Genomic DNA, 15,607 nt, shown 5'->3' with positions numbered 1-15,607 from the left:
TTTACACAGTCATTTTTATCCCAAGGTAGAATGCATGTTAAACTCAGAGCAAGGTGACAGTAAAAATATTTGTGTAATTAAACAACTCAGTATTGTTCAGTGTCATTCTTTTATGTATGTATGCATATGGTCGGTTTTACTGAGAAAAGATTTACTTGCCAAAGCATGTGTTGAATTGCTGTGTGATGTTCATACACTTCAACTGTGCTCTCCTCCACTGACCATGTATTAGATTAAAAAGAAAAGTGGGATGAACAAGCAGAAGTTGGCCTTTTCACCCTTGCAGACCTATGCTTGGCTAGAGACCGCGCAGGAAATCCCAAAGCTATTTCCTGCTCTTCTAGCTCTACTTAAATTGGAATAGGAACTGCCTGGACAACCAGAGAGGCCATGTGCAGTAGTTGCTGCTGGGACACAGCAGGCCAAGAGTCTGAGCTCTGGGTTGGGAGCCGGGCCTAGGAAGCAACCTGAGCATGTGCCTCCTTTTGGCCTGCTCTGAACATGAAAATCCACCAGCCACCAGAGACCAAAAGGTAGTACACACACCCTGATCAGTTATTGCTGCAGGCTACTGGGACGGTATGTCTGCTGATAAAGGTGGCTGTTGGCTGATAAAGCTCATTGTTTGTTACTGATGAGGGTACTGGAGTAATTTCTGAGTTAATTCCTTCTTCCCCAAAGGCTGTGGGAGGGTTTCTCCACTATAAGCCCAGGGTGGGAGTTTGGAATGAACTACCAGCTAGGGCACGGGTGGCCAACCTGTGGCTCCGGAGCCACATATGGCTCCTTGTATAGGCACTGACTCTGGGGTTGGAGCTATAAGCGCCAACTTTTTGATGTTCCTGGGAGGGCTTACTGCTGAACCCCTGGCTTTGCCACAGGCCCTGCCCCCACTCCACCCCTTCCCACCCTATCCCTTGAGCCTGCCATGCTCTCACTTCTCCCCCCAGAGCCTCCTGCACGCCACAAAACAGCTGATTGGGAGGTGCGGGGAGGGAGGGAGAAGCACTGATCTGTGTGGCTCCGAGTGGGTGGGAGGCCCTCGGAGCAGGGTAGGGGAGCTGCTGACATATTGCTGTGGCTCTTTGGCAAGGCACATTGATAAATTCTGGCTCCTTCTCAGGCTCAGGTTGGCCACCCCTGAGCTAGGGGGAACTGTCCACCATGCTGCTTTTTTCTGAAACATAGTCATCCCGGTTCCCAAAGGAAACCATTTTCTTTGCAGAACTATGTCTGGTTAAAAGACAACCATGACACAGATGCTTTAGCAGTATCCAGTGAGCCATGAATGGCACCAGAGGCAGGGAAATTCCTGTCTTCAGTTCAAAAAACTGGCTTTAAGAAATGAGAGAAAGAGCAATAAACCCTTAGAACCATTGAAGTCAGAAAATGAGAAGTTATTAAATCATAACGTTATGCATGGTGATAAGCTGCTTCCGTAGTGTCAGCGGCAGTGTTTAAGGATGACAGTGTAAATCCACTGAATGTTGTTATTGAACTGTACGGACTGAACTTTCAATAGATTTAATTTCCATTAGTATCTTTTGAACCTCTGACATGTGAGTGGATTTCAAATTATTCAAATGGTTTGTATCATTCCCAGTACATATTTTATAGAGATACTTTAAGTAGATCTAATTTTCTGAACCACGAAAATCACCTTCCAAACTCTCTTCTTTCACAAATCTCCCAAACACTAACTCACCTCAGTAAAAATGCTGTCACTCACACACATTTTAAAAAGAGGCAGGGGAAGAGGAGAAAATATATTTTCCAAGATGGAGCCTTGCTCTTGGTCTCATGCTACATTTCATTTTGTCTATCTGCAGATAGATCATGAGTTCCTCTGTGTAAAGTTCTTCTTTATTTTGTATATCACAGATCACACTGTCACATAACAAATGATTAATAATAGTACAGTTCTCAGTACTGACTCTAAGCCAGTAGCAATCCTTTTTTTCATAATACAAAATGAGAAACTAAAAATGTTCTATCTTCTATTCCAGTTTACAAAATTGTGTGTTGACAGTGTATCTGCTACCATGACATTTCACTGGTGAAACAGGAAAGTTTAATGGTTGAAAATGCTCCTATATTTAGCATGAATTTATAATCTGAATAAATAGCAGTTATGTTTTTTTAATGTCTGAGATTACATATGTTCAGTGAAAGTCAGGTTCCTTGGGAGGATGAGAACATACATAGACATAATCTACATTACCTTTAATGAGTTTGAAATTATACTGAATCATCTTTATTGTCTAGGAAAATATCAGGGGATCCCTGGAATAGTGTCTAGCATATGTCTAACTTTGCAAGCTCTTTCTAACCAAAACTTTTCATTCCCTTGCTGGAGAATTTGCTATGAATGATAATGTTATTTCTTTCTATGTTTTATATATAAAGTGAAAATGTATTTAAAATAAAATATTCATTCCTTAGGGAAACAATTATTAATCTTGCAAATAGACCTTTTAAAATATTTTTACAATTTATAAACAATATAAGCTCTAAAATATGTTTTAAAAAGTCTTTTTTTGCAAGATTAAATAATTTAGTTTCCCTAAGGAATTGGTATTCCATTTTAAATAATGACTTTTCTCTTTTTCTGTACCTGCTTTCTTTCATTGATTGACAATATTTCAGACTTGTTCTGTTGCCTTGTTAGATTCAAGTAGTTGAATCTACAATCAACTAAAAACATTTTTGATCTTTTGAATTCACTTAGTCATTCAGCTAATGAATAAGTAGCTGCTGACCTTTGTTATGGAAGTCCATTTTAAATGCCTAAGACAGTCTTAGAGAATGTAAGGTTAGGTTGTATAACCTTAGAGTAATGAGTGCCTGCTTAGCATAAAAACCTCATTTTTCTCAAATATTTTAAGTAACAATTATCATGAATTTAGTCCAGTCCCTCAAGGTTTTTCTGCCACTCACACAGAGCTCAAAATTCATGCACTTTTCATTGTCCCAGACTTGTGGCAAGAAAGACAAGATGCAAGGGATGTGGTTTAATTAGACCACAACTTTATTAACTTAACTTACTGGGAATATCCAGCAATAATTCATACAATAGAGGTAATGATTTCTTCCTTAATTGCTTCAATCTGGTGCATTGTTGCTGTCAGCCATTCTGCCCTCCACAACTGGTCCCAGCCCACTGCTAGGAACCCAACTCCCACTTCTCATATGAGACAGTCTCTATGGGCTTCTTTAGGAGATGCCTTTCCCTCAATGACTTTGGCTGAAGACATACAGTGGAACCGTGGTCCTAGTATTAGCATGCATTCGCTGGTATTCCAAGCAAATATTCTCAGCTGAAAGATGTGCTTGGTGTGCAGTCCAGATTAATGAAGGAGCTGGAGAAAAATGATAACATGACCTCTAACACTTCGTTTATGAATATATCCTTTTAGCCACATATGTCTTCATGTGGTGGAACTGCAGGGAATCCTATCCTTGAAATATGGATCAGTATTTGAAGTACCTCTTTTGTTTTGAAATATCACAAAGATTTTGGAATCTGAGGGAATATGGTGATATTTCTACCTTTGTTAAAGCAACAATGGCTTTTTTTGCTTTCAAATGCACTTCCAGCAAGTGGTGCCTATTATAAAATAAGTTACAGAATCAGGCGCATACTTCGGTTATCACACATGATTTTCAACCTCCCCATTTCAGTTGGGGAGAAGATGCACGATAGGAAAATGTAGTATATTATTACAGCTAAAGCTAACCTTTTTGATGCAAATACCACCGTAACTGTAAACAAATAAAATAAATACAGTCGTACACTATTTGTAGGCTTTGAAGCCCCAATACTAAATTTTAGTTTGTGGCATGCCTTCAACCTCTGTTGTGGTATTCTTCCCTTCCACCAGAAATCTGCCTAATGACTGAGACTAAGGTCTTTGGTGTGCTAGTGATGTTGAGTGCCATATATCTTCTGGTCAATGTCATTTTGCCTTCTTGCCATTGAGTAGTTTGTGTAATTATGCTTTAGTTCCCATCAGGTGGCTTTGCTAGCTTCAGAAAATACAACTGTACTCTGAATCTGATTTTACCTTTGTCATAAATATAAAGGGAAGGGTAAACCCCTTTAAAATCCCTCCTGGCCAGAGGAAAAATCCTCTCACCTGTAAAGGGTTAAGAAGCTAAAGGTAACCTCGCTGGCACCTGACCAAAATGATCAATGAGGAGACAAGATACTTTCAAAAGCTGGGAGGAGGGAGAGAAACAAAGGGTCTGTGTCTGTCGGTATGCTGCTTTTTGCCGGGGATAGACCAGGAATGGAGTCTTAGAACTTTAGTAAGTAATCTAGCTAGGTATGTGTTAGATTATGATTTCTTTAAATGGCTGAGAAAAGAATTGTGCTGAATAGAATGACTATTTCTGTCTGTGTGTCTTTTTTGTAACTTAAGGTTTTGCCTAGAGGGATTGTCTATGTTTTGAATCTAATTACCCTGTAAGGCATCTACCATCCTGATTTTACAGAGGTGATTCCTTTACCTCTATTTACTTCTATTTTTATTAAAAGTCTTCTTGTAAGAAAACTGAACGCTTTTTCATTGTTCTCAGATCCAAGGGTTTGGGTCTATGGTCACCTATGCAAATTGGTGAGGATTTTTACCAAACCTTTCCCAGGAAGTGGGGTGCAAGGATTGGGAGGATTTTGGGGGGAAAGACGTGTCCAAACTACATTTCCCAGTAAACCCAGTTAGAGTTTGTTGGTGGCAGTGGATATTCCAAGACAAAGGATAAAATTAATTTGTACCTTGGGGAAGTTTGAACCTAAGCTGGTAAAAGTAAGCTTAGGAGGTTTTCATGCAGGTCCCCACATCTGTACCCTAGAGTTCAGAGTGGGGGAGGAACCTTGACAACCTTATTGGAAAGTAATAACTGAAAAATACTTTCACCACATCTGGTGAAAATTATTGGCTTGTATCATGTTGGTTGTTATTTTTCATGCCTTATGGGCACATTTTTATTTTTGTTGTTGGCATTATGCAGATTGAGTAGCCTTTCCATAGCTAGTGTTTCAAAAAGATCTAATTTAAAATCCCAGATTAGCTTCAAGGTCCTCTCTTCACATCTTCACAAAGCATTCAGCTCTAAGCAGGAATCCTATTTCAGAGTTTGTGCTTCCGTATTTGTTGCCAACATGAGAGACTTTCACACCCTCAAAAGATTTGTGATTTCTTTCAGGATGTCATTTATTTTAAATTGGCCTCTTTATGGAGTATTTTTAATCTCTAATGTCTGTTTCCTCCTGTGCAATTGTATGTTTAATCTGTTTGGACATCTGTCAGTCCTCATCCGCAAAGGAAACCTGCACAACGCTTTCAAATGATGAGGCTGGGAGATTAAATTAATAACACTGCTAGACATTATAAATTGTGGTCTTAATGAAGACACTGGATTTATGGCTTATTACAAGAATCTGTAACTCAATACCCCCCCACACACACCCTTTTTTTGTCCTGTGACTACAGGGGTGTTAACAAGCTACTTCACCTTGAATGGTCCCTCTTAGAATATGTGCTAACTATTTATGCCAAACTATCTGTTCAATCTTGCATTTCACTGTGACATGCTTAGTACCTTTATCTTAGTACGTGTAGAACTGGAAAGCTTGTCTCTGACCACCAGGAGTTGGGCCAATAAAATATAATACCTCTCCCACCTTGTCTCTATAGATATTTAAGAGATATTTTAGTCCTTGTTTGTACTTGGCTATTAAAACAAAACATTCTGTTCTCACTTTGGGCATTAGCTATGTTATTGCTGTTTATTGTAGGTGGAAATTTCTAAAAGGGCCTAAATGACTTAAACACAAGCCCTGTTGAAAGTCAATAAGACTGGTACTCTCAGGCACTTTTGAAAATCCCATCCTGCAGCTTTTCCTGTCTTTTCTTCTGGGCGATTCCTATAGTCGTTTAATTTCCAGTGTTGAGAATCCTGATTGATGATAAACTTAGAGAAAGGAAAACTACCAGCAATTCAATGTCTTTGCAAATGTAATTCTGCCAGGAATCTCACTCATTCACTTAGCTCCCATCAGCAAAATTAGCTTCTTATCAGATGTCTCAGGGCTGGCATCTTTCTTTCTTAAATAATCATTTTGAATTGTCTTATATGGGACCCTCACCTTCCACACAACAGAAAACTGCTACATTTTTTTTGCAAATCACATTATACCTGAGTATATTGTTGTCCCTGAGCAACCTTAACTGGTTTTGAAATACAATTTGTTTTGGTATGGAATTAAAATATTGTTTAATGTGTCCAGTACCGAATATCTGACTTATAACATTTATAACTCTTCCTCTAATATCAACTCTCAAAACATGAAATTAACTGAGGAAGTGGGTTCAAACAAAATATGCTGACAACTAGCAGACTCTTTTTGTAAAAACACTGATAGCCTGGCCTTTCTGCATCGAATGTGTGTGGACACACACAAATCTCACTGTTGACACTCAAAAGAAAAAAATATCTATGTGTCAGACATGCACAGGTGTATGTAAGGTGTCATGTACATTATACGCTAGCTATTTGCAAAGGATGGATTGAAAGAAGGACCCACTGCAGATAGCCTGGTCCACACTTAGAATGTGTTTCTTTCTGGTGGTTGTGAAAATGAGGAAACACCACTGGTTAATGCCACCATAGTAATTTTTCAGTAATTTGTTTGGATACCAAATGAGTTGCATTTTTTTAGGTGTCCAGAAGTAGTCTGGAATGGTTATGGCTATCTAGAGTTTTTCATCATGGGGTATCTTAACGAAACAATTATTTAATAAGCTAAACAAAAATAGTTTGTATTTAATTGCAAAATTCACTTAACTATGGAGTCATGAATGGCACCTTTGCAATGATTCTTTTTTTGTCGTATAACTATCATTATATAACACAACAGAGTCTGTAATTGTATTGGTGCAATCTCTTTGAAACAACATTTTTCAATACATACATTGTACATGTGTGCACATACAAAAACACTACCCCCATGCCCCAGTATTACAACCACCTCCCCAAAACGAATCCACTTCACTTACAAGGTAGGAAGGAGAAGACGGAAAGTAATGTTGTTGGTGGGGTTTTGCTTATTATTATTTTAAGTATGTGAGAGGCATTTGAATACTAGTGTTGATGAAAAAATATAGATACTTAAGTGCTAAATATAATTACATTATTTTTCACATATAAATCTCAAAATTTTGGACAAAGATCAATGACCATCATTATCTTCATTGTACAAATGAAACTGCTAACAGGGTAAATGTATTGTCCAAGTTAACACAGTGAGTCAGTGACAGCCCAAGGAACATAACATAAATCTCTTGACTCTATATCTACTTGGATCCACTGCATCATGCTTTCTCCTTGACCTTCATTTTTATTAGTATAGAAGAAATTATCTTAAAAAAGAATACTGGATTTCAATTTTCGGACCTTACTGTCATAGGTGATCAGGTCCACTGTGTTTTCCCTATGAATAATCTTCACAATTACTGGGATTCTGTGCTTCTTATTATGGATTAAACCCTATTATTTTGTATAATTTACTCTATTAACAATATTCATAGCTGATTTGTAAACTGGAATGTAAATAAAACAATATGTAACAAAATGTAGCATATATATGATTCATTACTACTTTAAGAATATATTCAGTCATCGCTCTTTTGGTAAATAAGACTTTAATTACTGTTGCTTTAAAACTGATTTATGTGAAGCTATGTTTTTTATTGTCAAGGAGAACAGCTATACTTTTATGCTTCTACATGCTTCTCATATTGTTCCTTGGCTTTATTTTTTCTTGACTTAGAAATGAAAATTTGGCATGTTAATCATTGTTATAACCTAGGGACATTAGAGGGTGCAGCTAGGAGCAGGTGGGAACATGTATTATTCAACCTTCATGGTAGTGCCTATAATGCTCCTGGTTATTGAAACATAATGCAGTCTAGTGAAGTACACTTTATCTCTGCATCCGGCAGATTTACAAATACAGGCTATAAAAGGCGCATATTGTATGCAATAGATCATTGAACTGGAATGCTGACATATTGCCAAAATAATTTTGCATATGGTTTGGTCATATAATGATTTCTTTTAAGAGCTAGGCCTGCTGGCACCACTGTACTTAAGGTTATATGAGGGATTCCATTCGTCCCCTGCATTTTTAATGGTGTGTAACTCATCTGTAAATAGTCACTCCATCTTGAAATTCAATATACAGAGTATTAGTCCAGGGGCATATTTAAACTCAGTATTTTAAACAAACTGCATTAGTTATTTTGAATTATAAATCAGCATAACAATTGAATTCTGCGGGAGCATTCAGATATGGGTATTTGGTTTTGTACATTTAAAATGGCTTTCTTCTTAAAAAGCAACGCTGAAGTATATTGGTCTATAATGCTGTTGTCTTAATGTTGTTTTTTTACATCTTTTTTATAACTGAGTTATTTAACTTAGTATATTCCATACACAATAATTCATTTTAGAAAAATAAATCAAAAGTTCTTTAGCCCAATGAGACACTATTCATGTCTGGAGCCACACAAGAGAGCTGTTTCACTACAACAGAAGCCAGTGCAATTGTTTGAGGGAGAAAATTGTGTAGCAATACTTACAGAGGGCAGAATTTGCCAAGAAACAAGCTGGACTAATTTTCATGGAGGTTTCTTACTATTATTATTGTTTGTATAGCACCCAAAAGAGTACTAGGTACCACTAGTACAAATAGGAAGATACAGCCCTAGTCCCAAAGAGTTCACAGTCTGGTTTCAGACATGATGAAGGTGGGCAACTGTAATAGCAAGAGAGTTGAAGAAAGAGGTGTTTCAGTGACAGGATAACATGTTTACTCAGCAAGGCAAATGCACATCTTGGTGCAGGTATTCAGAAGTCCAAATAAAATAAATAAATGTCTGATTTATTTCCTGTATACATATTGCTGAAGTGGCTTATCTTCTAGCATGTTGATGTAGATTATCATATAAATTCTATACAGGAGTTCAGCCTCCCTAAGAGAAAGTCTCTATCTACGAAAGTTCTTTTACAGAAAGATTCTTGACTAGGTAAAAATGCACAAATTCAAAAGCAAAAGTTTTCTTTGCCTTCGGGCTTTAACACACAGCCTGCTCCCACTGAAACCCACACAGTGCAGAGACAAGACACAACATGGGTAAGAAAAGTCCATCTGAGCAATGGTAGAAAACATGCTTGAAAATCAAAATGATAAAACTTGTTTGATCAATATAAATAACAGGGATGACAAACTGACCTTCCAAGTAAACAATCTGAAGCATCAGATGAAAACAGTAGAGGATTATTCTTCTTTGAGTTGTTGCAGATGTGTATTCCACTTATGGGCATTCATGGCAAGTGCACTGCAGTTGGAGACTTTTTTCCTATAACGGTGCCCACCGGGGCAGCATATGTGTTGTATATCTCCTCTTGGTCCTCCTGTAGCTATATAAGGGTGGTGCCTCCCTGATCAGTTCCTTCTTACCACAAAGAGCCTTAGTTGGAGACCCCTGTGTGTGAGTCTCCTCCTGGCAGTTTTTCTTCTCTGCATCACAGTTGTGTTTCTGGGCCTTACCCTGTACATAGTCTTAATAGTTAGTACTCATAGTTTAGAGCTCTTTGTTGGTTTACTTAGTTTTTTATAAAAAAAAATGTGATGCATAGCACTGTGGTGTAGCATTCTCTGGACTCTTATAGCACTGCCCATCATGCAGGGTTCAGTCCCTAACAGTGGGGCTGAACCCTGCATGACCTGGAGTAGTGGGTGGGCCTGGGACCTGGAGTAGTTGGTGGGCCTGGCTCCTCCCATCAGCTACTAGGGAAGTGGAGTTGAGAAGAGGCTGAATATTGAACAGTAAATACCTCCAGAAGGGGATCAGATGGTTTAGTGGCGCAGCTGGAGAGCTGGGACCAGAAAGGCCCAGAGCAGGTGAGGACAGTGTCTCCAGGGAGGAAGCTCTGGGAGTGTGGCCCCATACCAGAGCCAGGAGTTTTAAAGACTGAGCCTGAGGAGGGCTACAGACACTGAACAATGGATGGGTACTGGGATGGGCCCTTGTTGTACTGTATATCCCAGAAGGGATCTGTTTTGTTTCGCATAGAGACTGTGTGTGTGACTCGGCTGGAGTGCTGAGTCATTGAAAACTGACATGAGAAACCTCCAGTAGAGGTCACCACTGACTAAGAGTGCAGGCCCATGCACAAGGCCAGGAAGCAGTCACAAGATATCCAAGATATCCTAGAGTATTTGCTATGCCTGAAATTATCAGGCCTGCCATTGAGTTCTCTGAGGGTGCACCTTGTGGTGATCTCAGCTATCTAGCCCCCTGGCTAGAGAATAGGATATGCAAAGAATAGGATATGATGGGCAAAGTCAGAGGAGTCTGTTTCCTTACCTACATGAGGCCAGGAAAAAATGGGAGATAGGTGGAAGGTAGGAATGTAAAAGGTTAACAAGTTAGCATAGGCTTACTGTTAACCAACCTTAACCATTAACACCAGTGGCCACACAGCAGCGGGAGGGACCCCAGCCCTGGCCATGCCGGCATGGTGGGAGGGACTCCAGCCCCAGCCGGGCTGGCCAGAGCAGTCCCAGCCACGTCAGGCTGGCCGGCCAGAGGGACCCCAGCCCTGGCTGTGCTGTGCCAGCCAACCTGCGGGACCCCAGTCCGAGCTGGGCCTGCAGGACCCCAGCCCGGCCACACCATACCAGCCGGCCGGAGCAACCCCAGCCCTGGCCGTGCTGCACCGACTGGACCTCACCCCCTCCCTCCCAGCCCCAGAGTGGCCCCAGCTGACCCGCACCAGCTGGCAGGAGGAACCCTAGCCCCAGCCCCTGCCATGCCAGGTTGGCCAGAGCGACTTCAGTTAATGGTTCATAGAATCATAGAATATCAGGGTTGGAAGGGACCCCAGAAGGTCATCTAGTCCAACCCCCTGCTCGAAGCAGGACCAATTCCCAGTTAAATCATCCCAGCCAGGGCTTTGTCAAGCCTGACCTTAAAAACCTCTAAGGAAGGAGATTCTACCACCTCCCTAGGTAACGCATTCCAGTGTTTCACCACCCTCTTAGTGAAAAAGTTTTTCCTAATATCCAATCTAAACCTCCCCCACTGCAACTTGAGACCGTTACTCCTCGTTCTGTCATCTGCTACCATTGAGAACAGTCTAGAGCCATCCTCTTTGGAACCCCCTTTCAGGTAGTTGAAAGCAGCTATCAAATCCCCCCTCATTCTTCTCTTCTGCAGGCTAAACAATCCCAGCTCCCTCAGCCTCTCCTCGTAACTCAAGTGTTCCAGACCCCTAATCATTAATTAATATAATATTAATATTAATATTTAATAATAATTAATGATTAGTATAATATTAATATTAATTAATGATTAATATATCATTAATTAATCATGATATAATTTTAATCGTTTAACTGGTTAACTTTTTAAATCAATATTTAGATCCTAGTGGGAGGTGGGAGAGTTTTCCCAAGCCTCATTGAGGAGTGGCTCTGTCATGTAGGGAGAATACTCAGGAGATCAAAGCCATCAGCTTTTTAGCTGCTTTTGCCAGAATAGTGGCACAAAATGGCTGTTGCAGGAGCCAGCACAGGTGCTGACTTTCCAAAGTGCCGGGGGGGGGGGGGGTGTGCTCAACCCCTGGCTCTGACCCAGGCCCCGCCCCCACTCTGTCTCTTCCCGTCCAGCTCCACCTTCTCCCTTGAGCATCCTCGTTCCCACCCCCACCCTCCCAGCCTCCTGCACGCCGTGAAACAGCTTTTCGTGGCGGGCAGAGGCACGCGGAGGGAGGGGGAGGCACTGATCCACGTGCAGGGCCTGCCGGCGGGCAGAAGGCACTGTGGGGCGGGAGAGGTTCTGATAGTGGGGCTGCCAGTGGGTGCCCTGGAGCACTCATGGAATCTGCACCTATTGAAGCCAGGATCTGGCCCCAATACTGTTGTTAGTCCCAAAACATAAGCAAAAAGAGCACCCTCCTGTAAACAAATTTTCATGGAAATTGAATCACAGGTTGTTCTGGTGTAACCAATCATCAACAAGATAAGGACACAATGAATAACTTATTGAGACAGACTATCTGCTGAAAACCTGATATATAGATAAATGAAGTAAAAGGAGTAATATTAGTGACTGCAGCAGACTGACACAGAGCTGTAATAAGGTCCTAATTCTGGACTCATATTTTTTTGTGGAGCTTTATGAAAAGAACATGTCTGTACTTCATACTATGATTTTCAATGGAATACAGTAAATATATGAAATTTTTTGGAGGGAACACTTTTTTTTTCTTTCATTACGATTAGAATTCATGGAAAGTTTATATTGAATACTCAGTAAAATCAATTTCTTCATAATATCTTCTGTGTTAACAAATTTATAGACAGTAGTTAAGGAGTTCTTAGATTTCTCTTACTGATGTACATGTACCATCCCTTACCTCGCTCTCTCATGAAGTGGACAATCTTTAATAGTTCATCCTCATCTCCTTTTTTATTTTATATTTCAACTGAAATGGAAAATATTCTGTAAGGTATTTCTGAGTTTTTCATATTTATGGTTTCCAAAAACGTGTAGATATAATGATATTTATTGCACTCTATACTTTAGAATGGCTTTCTTTTATGTCACTGTATATTATTGTACTTTTCCAATGCCAAAATATCAATATCAGTATATAATAATAATAACTAAAATAAAGTGCTGTTTTTATTTATTAACTTTAAAAACTATCAGAGGATGTTGCTACCCTTAATACCTTTATCTGAAGACTTCTTTCTTGTTATTAGACAACATGAAAATTTTTATGTTCAGTTTATTTTTCTGTAGGTCTTGGTCAAATTTAAACAACAATTATGGAAGTCAATGGGAGTGAGGACTTTAGGGTTTGACTCCAGAAGCTAAAGCATTTGTTAAACATATTACAAATCATCTAATCTGTAGGATATATTTTAATTAAATACATATCTTTTCATTCTAATAGGTCATAAAGCTAGCTTTTGAAGAGTTTGAACTGGAAAGAGGATATGACACCCTGACTGTGGGGGATGCTGGGAAAGTGGGAGACACCAGAACAGTGTTGTATGTGTAAGTACACTTCTTAAATAGTTATGGTTTGATATTTACTAGCATTCACATTGGTTTTCTATGTTCTATATATATTAAAATTAGTGACTCAGAAATATGGTTTGCTATGAAGTATGCCTATTAGATCAAAAGTCTGAAACCATATCACTGAACAGAAGCTCAAGAATTCATGTACACAAAGCCAAAAGAGAAATTTAAAAACAATAAAGTATAAATAAATCTTACCACAAAAAAGTAATTGAGTAAAAGAAAACTTTGTCAGCCAGACACTGTATCATGTCTCAAGATTCCTGAGTTTATGCCAATTTTAGCAAATCAGTGCTGTAATCTCTTTTTTTAATTAATTACTTAATTAATTAATCCCACCACCTGTAAGGGAACTCTGGTGAGTCAGCTACAGTGGAAGATATATGTGCACAGACTCTCAAATGAGAAAAAACAGTTACCTCTACAGTAACTTTTGTTCTTTGAGATGTGTTGTGCACATATACATTCCACGATCCTCTCACCTCCCCCGCTACTTTGGATATTACTTAGACGACAGTGCAAAAGAATGGAGAAGGAGACAGCAGCCATGCCCTTTTTATGCCCTTGGCTCTGAGCATGAATAGAGAGGGGTGGTACCACCGCCTAGAGATACTGCTGACAAAAGTCTCCAACTGGAGTACATTGGGTATACATACACCAACACAGGAATGTATTTGTGCACAACTTATCTTGAAGAACAGTTACTGTGAGTTAGGTAACCATTTTTTAAACTAGACACATCCACTATTTGAGTCATAAACAGGTGAAAACGGAATGTTACAAGTTCAAACTGAAATTTTGAGTTTAATATAAGTACAAAAATATCTGAGATAAATAAATTAGCCATGAATAAATATGAAAACTGCTAATTTTTGTTTCAAAACTTGGGATGTGGTGTGTAGGAGCTAAATATAAAGGGGCTTTTGGTTAATAGGATTTTACTGTATCTGACAACTTTTAGGGCATTTATAAACCTTTCGTACCATAAAGAATGAACGTAAAGTATTTTTTAAAGAATAGATGTATGTCACAAGCAGAATTCCTATAGCAAGGCAGGGAGAAGATGAGTCCAAGAAGTCTACTAGTGATTACTATGCAAATCTAATTTCCCTAGGAAGCACTTACATAGTATGGTAGTGAGTGTTACAGAAAAAAGCAGAAAGGGTCATTTGTATGAGGCTTCCAACCCCTGAGCAGCATCATGCATCCTGGATGAAAAGCAGCTGCACTTCTTTCCTCCCCTCACTCCCCCCCATAAAATGATTGTTCTTATGTTTAGTGTGGTGCCTTTGTGCTGTCAGCATATGAGGTAACAGCAGAAGTCTCTTCCTTCTACATCAAAACTCCTTAATTAGTTAACACCAGGAACATTTGAACTACACAGGGCGCCTTGCATTCAAATCATGAAATGTATACCACACAGCCCAGTTTTAACTGATCTTTCTAGAGATTATAGGAAGGGAGCAAAATCTTTCCTTCAAACAGTTCTTTTCAAAGGGACAGTTGTTAAAATGTGGGGCACACCCCAAATAAATTCTGAAACACCTGAACTATTATCTATGTCTGAATAACCTGAGTCCTTCCCATGCTGTCCAACATGGTTTAGGGCACAAAAGAGGCTCCAGCATCACCACCTATCATGCTGTTTGCTGGAATGGCCACCTTGTTGTGTTTTTTATGAGCTTAGGTTGTTCACCTATCACTGAACTCCCAAGCTGAAGGACAAGTGGACTGCTTTTTGTCTGGCCCATACCCTTTGAGCTCTCTGACTTAGGTGGCCCTACTAGGAATTAAAACTCCCACTGGCATATCTCTCAGGGTCTTGGGAACACACAAGACTTCCTACCACATCAAGGTGAAATCCCCTGGAAAGGCTGTCTGAATGACTTGTCTTCTAATACTAATAATTGGGGATTCCCCTGAAACCAAATATTTTTCCTTAATATGTGTAATACCTGGGTTTGAATCAGTATTCTTAGTATCCTCATATTTGGGGGATTCCAGAAAAACAATTGGGATCAGCTTTGATATCTGACTGTTGAGCTGAGCAAGCTTATGGGTGCCCCACCAATTCTGCTTCATGTCTTAGTTTTTCAAGCATTCAGGAGTAACATTTATATATATAACTCATTCTATATAGCAATGAAATGCCTCTGCCTTATGATTACAGTGGTTTAACATAACCTGCACCACCACCAACATCTGGTTAAGACAGGAAATGAATAATAACTGATTAAAATAAATTGGTAGTAGAAACATAGGTAGGTTAAAATATAATGGAATTGCATTTTCTTTAGGATGTTACAGTGCTTATTAAATCTACAGAATAGGAAATAATTAGTTTGATCCCCAAGTTTTTATTATGACAGTATTTGTGTAGTTATACTTGCATCATATCCTGTTAAATATTGTATATTTAACATGCACTGTGAATTTGCTCCATTTTG

General features: G+C 39.3%; 1 protein-coding gene across 2 annotated transcripts in view; it reads left to right on the top strand.

Moving 5' to 3' along the window:
- The window catches only part of CSMD1 (CUB and Sushi multiple domains 1), a 1,991,107-nt gene that overhangs the window by 1,390,033 nt on the left and 585,467 nt on the right, over positions 1 to 15,607 (top strand). For both annotated transcript variants that reach the window (XM_048845330.2, XM_048845329.2), the window contains exon 11: positions 13,030 to 13,133. In XM_048845330.2, coding sequence (XP_048701287.2) covers positions 13,030 to 13,133 — 104 coding nt within the window. The remainder of the gene's footprint in view (positions 1 to 13,029; positions 13,134 to 15,607) is intronic.

Source organism: Caretta caretta, chromosome 3 (assembly GCF_965140235.1).
Source record: "Caretta caretta isolate rCarCar2 chromosome 3, rCarCar1.hap1, whole genome shotgun sequence".
NCBI classification, from domain to species: domain Eukaryota; kingdom Metazoa; phylum Chordata; order Testudines; family Cheloniidae; genus Caretta; species Caretta caretta.
The sequence above is the reverse complement of the archived record's forward strand: the minus strand, read 5'-3'. Positions and strand labels throughout refer to the sequence as shown.